The sequence below is a fragment of the Gavialis gangeticus genome, unplaced genomic scaffold (genome assembly GCF_001723915.1).
Source record: "Gavialis gangeticus isolate Ggan-Ray unplaced genomic scaffold, GavGan_comp1, whole genome shotgun sequence".
Lineage (NCBI taxonomy): Eukaryota > Metazoa > Chordata > Crocodylia > Gavialidae > Gavialis > Gavialis gangeticus.
The window spans coordinates 26,931,040-26,936,540 of record NW_017728993.1 but is presented as its reverse complement, the minus strand read 5'-3'; the positions used below and the strand labels follow the sequence as shown (position 1 = coordinate 26,936,540).

At 66.5% G+C, this 5,501-nt stretch overlaps 1 protein-coding gene across 1 annotated transcript; it reads left to right on the top strand.

The window, feature by feature from the left end:
• The first annotated feature begins 614 nt into the window (after positions 1-614).
• ATP6V0B (ATPase H+ transporting V0 subunit b) lies at positions 615-4,644 on the top strand. The gene is made up of 7 exons (XM_019501439.1): positions 615-715; positions 1,274-1,357; positions 1,666-1,743; positions 2,035-2,104; positions 3,167-3,218; positions 3,730-3,920; positions 4,347-4,644. The coding sequence occupies exons 2-7, from the start codon at positions 1,299-1,301 to the stop codon at positions 4,371-4,373; spliced, it is 477 nt and encodes a 158-aa protein (XP_019356984.1). The 5' UTR covers positions 615-715; positions 1,274-1,298; the 3' UTR covers positions 4,374-4,644.
• The last annotated feature ends 857 nt before the right edge of the window (positions 4,645-5,501 follow it).

Genomic DNA, 5,501 nt, shown 5'->3' with positions numbered 1-5,501 from the left:
CGGGCGCGCAGAAGCTGCCCCTGCCGCGCTCAGACTGCCCCGCTGGCTCTTTCCTGACTGTGGCTGGGACGGCAGCAGAGATTCCCCCACTTCCCCCTGGGCTGGTGGGGGCAGCTCTTGCTAAGTGCCAGAGTGTGGCTGGTCAGGGCTCCGGGGCAGGAGGCTGCACCGATGCTGTCCCCCTCGCCCTGCCCGTCTGTGGCGCGGACTCCTGGTCGTGCATTAAAAGCGTCTGGGATGCGGCTGGCCTGTGCCTCTGGCTGCTGCCGGCAGGAGTTGGTCTACGCCATGCACATGCCTCGTCCCCCAGCGATAGTCGGCCCGTCCCTTGCACTGACTCACTCCTCCCGGGCACTGTGGGGCTGGTGCGGTGGTGACTGGGCAGCATGTGAGGCTCTGCAGGCAGCACGGGCCCTCGGGAGCGGATGAGATGCTTTCTCCAGGGGAGCATGTGACAGGCAGGGCAGCTGCAAGCCCTGCCCATGGGGGGCTCTGCCCTGGCCCATCTTGGGGATGACTACTTTGGGAGAACAGGGGGGCCCCAGGAGGCCTGTGCCCTCCAGCCAGGCCTGTCATGGGGTGTCCCCATCATCGTTGCCTCTTAGCACCGGGCTGGTACTGGCCTGGTCGGGGTGTGACTGGAGCTTTCCCTGCTTTGTTTTCCAGGGGTCTGCTACACAATATTTGACCTGGGCTTCCGCTTTGATGTGGCCTGGTAAGGGCCCCTCTGTCAAACTCCTGCCCTCCGGCACACTGCCAGGGGCATGGGGCTGGGGCTGGGGCTGGAGCCAGGCAGGCAGCTGCTGTCTGAGGGGTGGGGTGTAAAACAGCACCTGCTCCTCAACTGGCTCACAGCTGGTCTGTCTGCATGGGGAGGGGGGTGTTCCTGGCATCGCAGTGTGTGACAGCAGCTGCTTTGGCAGGAGGCTCAGGGGCCTGGCCTGGCATTCAGTGATTAGAGCTGTCTGGCAGGTGCAGGCCTGGCCCTGGTGTGAAGGGTGCAGCGGTTGGTGCCAGTGCTCCCCCCTGGGTCCTGCCCTGCCCCTCTGGGCAGCCAGCTCCAGCTCCATTCCCTGCCCTGCCAGCTCCTGGGCACTCAAGCTCATGTCCCAGAAGCCTCCCAGCCCCAGCTGTGGAGCTGAGGGTGCAGGGGGCTGGGGAAGGCAGGAGGGAGGGACAGCGGCACCTTGCTGGGAGCCCCCTGCCTGTGACCCTGACACCCGGGGCTGGCTCCTGCCCTCATTTTTCACAAGCAGCTCCTTTCCCTGCCCAGGTTCCTGACGGAGACCTCGCCCTTCATGTGGGCCTGCCTGGGCATCGGCCTGGCCATCTCGCTCTCTGTGGTGGGCGCTGCCTGGTGAGTCAGGGTCTGTCCCAGGCACAGGAGGTGCCTGCGAGCTTCCCCATCTTCCCTGGGCCTGTGTAGCTAGGGCCGGCCAGTTGGGAGGGAGGCAGCTTTCCTGCCACGCTGCCTGGGAGGGGGTGAAGCCATGGTCCTCAGTGACCTGGCTGTGATGCGGGGGCTGAGCTCCCCTGGGCATCCTGGGAGGACCTGGTGCTCCTGCAGGGAGGCTGGTGGCTGTGCAGGGCCTGCCTGGGCTGAGGGGAGAAGCCCAGGGCCAGCATGCCCCAGGCTGCCCGCACTGACGTGCTCCTCTGCTGCAGGGGGATTTACATCACCGGCTCCAGCATCATCGGGGGCGGTGTCAAGGCCCCGCGCATCAAAACCAAGAACCTGGTCAGGTGAGGGGAGCACAGGTGCTGGAGCAGTCAGAGCTGGTGGCAGAGGGTGCAGGGCTGCCCTGCTGAGGCAGGGCCGGGGGCTCAATCCCTGCTCAGGAGGGAGGGAGGGACAGGAGTGCCCCATTGGATGCACTGTTGGGGGTCTCCGCCTTCCATACGGAGCAGCCGGGGGTGGGTGCCGACAGAGGTGACCGGGCACGTGTGCCCTGCTCCTGCCAGTGAAGCATATGGACGGGGCCCCCCACGCCATGGAGCTGGCCCCATGCTCACCCCTTTGCCTTTCTCCCACAGTATCATCTTCTGCGAGGCTGTGGCCATCTACGGGATCATCATGGCCATTGTCATCAGCAACATGGCTGAGGTGCGCAGGGACCTGCCTCTGCTGGGCCCCTGGGCACCCCACTGCAAGGCTTGGGGTGGAGGGAGTCTTCACAGCTTTCCTCTGCCAGCCACAGCCAGGAGCCCAGGCCCTGGGGGCAGCGGCGCCTTTGTGTGCGACAGCCCCATGGCTGTAGCCACAGAGCTGGGATCGCTGGGTCCCAACCCATCTCGCAGGGGCTGTTCCTGCCCCGCCTGGCCGGTCTCACAAGGCCTGAGGGCTGCAGTCCCTGCACTGTGAGGAGTCGGCAGGTATCTGGCTGAGCTCCAGCCCCTCGTGCCCTGCTCAGCTTCCCCCTGGGTCCAGAGCCACGAGGCTGGCATAGATCTGCAGGGTCACATCCAGGGCAAGCCCTGCCCGAGGCAGGATCAGCCCTGTCCAAAGCAGCCCAGACAAACCACATGTCCAGCCTCTGAGCGACATGACACCGGCACCCCTGACTGCACCAGGCCTCACTCCTGCCTCCCGGGAAAGCAGGGGGGCTGTGGCTGCCACCCTGCTGCTGGTGCTGCAAAGCGGGGGGTCATGGATGCTGGACAGACCCCAGGTAAAGGCCATGCCAGGACCCTCCAGCTTGAGTCCCAGCAGGAACATTGGCACAGGCCCCAGCCTGGGCTGCAGCTGATGCCCAATGCTGCTGAGGGAGGCAAGAAACAACCTTAAGCCTTGTAGGTACAGGAAGGGAAAAAACTTCCCACCCCACTGGCAACCGGCGAAGCCCGGGGGCGTTCCTGGCCCCGACTCCTCTGCAAGGACGGGCAGGTCCCAGAGCAGGGGGCGCGGTGTGGGAGGCAGTTATCCGAGTGGATGGTGCCGAGTTGCTGAGGGGCAGGGGTCTGTGGGAAGTGCTGCGTACATGGGGTGTTGGGGCACGTGCTGGCAGAGAGCTGTGGGCATAGCCTTGGGGGGCAGTGCTCTAGGGCTGCTTCATGCAGGGGCCCACGTTGCAGGGCTGCGCCCTGGATGTCTGGGTGTGTTCCGGGCCCTGCCCCTCGGGGAGGGTCTGTGCGGTGCCACTGACCCCCGCCGTGTCCCTTCCCCCAGTCTTTCACCGGCACCACTCCGGAGTCCATCGGAGCCAGAAACTACCATGCAGGTAGGTGCTGCCTTGCCAGGGCTCCGCACCAGCCGTGTGCCTGCATCCTCGCCACGTGTGGCCCTGGGGTGTTCTCCGCCCAGCTGGCGCTCTCCCAGCGCCCTGCTATGTTTGCAGGAGGGAGCCGGGCCCAGCCTGTGGCAGAACTGTCCTGCCACCCCTGCGCTCCTGGGCTTTGTCGCTTGGCCCTGGTGGGATCGGGCTCCATCCGCTGAGTTGTGCCTGTGGGCCCCCTTTCCAGCTCAGTGGGGGGGGGGCAGTGCCACCCACAAACTGCACCACACTTTCCATGGGGCAGCCTCTGACAGAGTGCTGCTCCCCTTGGACGTGGTGGTGCCACAAGAAGCCAGCCAACATGCCTAGGCTCAGCCCGCTTGCCCCCTCTGTTGGGCACTGCATCCGGGCTGTGACTAGCTGGGCACATGGGGGTCCTGCCCCCTCCCCAGGGACCACAGGCCAGGTTCCCATGTGTGTGGGCTGGCCCTCGTGGCACCCCCTTCCTCCCTTGCAGGCTTCTCCATGTTCGGGGCGGGGCTGACGGTGGGGCTGTCCAACCTGTTCTGCGGGGTGTGCGTGGGCATTGTGGGCAGCGGGGCCGCGCTGGCTGACGCGCAGAACGCCAGCCTCTTCGTCAAGATCCTCATCGTGGAGATCTTCGGCAGCGCCATCGGCCTCTTCGGTGTCATCGTCTCCATCCTGCAGGTACCCTGGCCCCCTGCCCGGTGGGGAGGGATGATGATGCCATGGAGCAGTTCTCACCAGTCTGCAGAGGGGAAGCACAGGGGCTGCGCTCCCAGCTGCCAGGGCCGTGGTGCTTGGCAGGGCCTGGCCAGCTCCCTGCAGCCCTTGTTCTACCCGCCCTCTGCAGCAGGGGCAAGGAGCAGCCCAGGGCGTGGATGTCCCTGGGGCACCTTGGGTACTTGGCAGGGGCGCTGTGGGAGCTCTGCTGGGGCATTGGGGCTGCTCTGGGTGGGGCACAGGGTTCAGTGAGAGCAGGGCGCTGCCTGCAGCTATCGGGCATGGTGCCTAGGGGCTATGCAGCTTGCACAGCCCAGGGGCGGGGATGCCAGGCTGTAGGGGCTCCAGAGGGGCCTTTCTAACCTGTCTCCTTTCTCTGTCTCTCCCCAGACCTCTAAAGTAAAGATGGGGGACTGAGCCCCGGCCCACCTCTGCTCTGCTCAGCCCAGGGCGGCTGTACATAGATATTTAATATTCCCTCCTGGGGCAGGCACTGACCCCTGCCCCGTGTGGAGCCCTGGGCCCCCCCACTCCTTCCTGCTGGAGGAACCAGTCGTCTGTGTGTGACCCCCTGCCCCCAGCCGCCCGGGCCGGCGGGGCCCACCGCGCTACCGCCTGCCCTGGTACGTGTGCAACCTGCTTGCCGTGCTGCTCCGTGTCTGTGCAGTAAACGTGGTTCTTCTCCCTGGTGGCCGTGTCTGTCCACTCTGTGCTGCGCCCAGGGAGGGCCGGGCTTGTGCCCCTGCAGCCCACCACGGGCACAAGCTACAGCCCCTGCCCTCCTCCCCCCTGCCCAGCCTCGTGCACGGCTCTCATCTGCATCCCAGCCTGTTGGCCTCGGGCCCAGGCCTTGTCCCACCGTCAGCCTGAGCTGATGTGGGGGCAGGCCTCAGCACCGGTCCAGTCTGTGCCTCCTTCCCTGGCAGCCCTGGTGCAGGCTCACGTGCACGCGTCAGCACCCGGTGCTGCTTGCTGGGCCAGGTGGCCCCTCCCTGGTGCCCTGGGTGGGGGCAGGTGTGGCCCTGGAGCAGGTTATCCCAAAGTGCTGGGGCTATCCCAAAATGACAGTGAGTGCTGGATGCCGATGACATACCCTAGTCCAGGCTGTTTTAGTCGATGTCACCGCAGTGCTGGTCGTGACAATGAGGCCGGCCAGTCGGGGTGCAACATTGAGCCATTTCCGGGCCCCCACGTCGGACCCCGAAGCCTTTGACAACACGGCCGGCAGCCCCCAGATCCCAGCGGCTTTGCTGCGATACAGCAGACATCCAATCGTCCCAGGCCAGGCGCTCGTGGGCCGCTGGGGGCAGCTCGGTCCCAGGCCCCCAGGCCCCTGCGCTCACGGGCTTGGCTGTGGGTGCTGGGGCTTCTTGTGCCCGTCTCCCACCCAGGCGGGGGCTCCGGGCTGGGCCCTGGCCGGGGCACCTGCCCCCCCCCGGTGCCCTTTGGCCCTAGATTTTGGGTCTCAGCCACGGGCACGGGCCCGGCGGGGGCAGCGCCCCGGGCGGGGCCGGGGCGGAGGCAGGAGCAGCGGGTCGCCCCCTC

What these genes read in the sequence shown, in the direction of transcription:
- ATP6V0B (XM_019501439.1), top strand. Translation starts at nt 1,299, where the DNA reads ATGTGGGCCTGCCTGGGCATCGGCCTGGCCATCTCGCTCTCTGTGGTG. An exon ending in AAAACCAAGAACCTGGTCAG is followed by an intron (nt 1,744 to 2,034) that starts GTGAGGGGAGCA and finishes TTTCTCCCACAG; the next exon opens with TATCATCTTCTGCGAGGCTG. An exon ending in AGCCAGAAACTACCATGCAG is followed by an intron (nt 3,219 to 3,729) that starts GTAGGTGCTGCC and finishes CCTCCCTTGCAG; the next exon opens with GCTTCTCCATGTTCGGGGCG.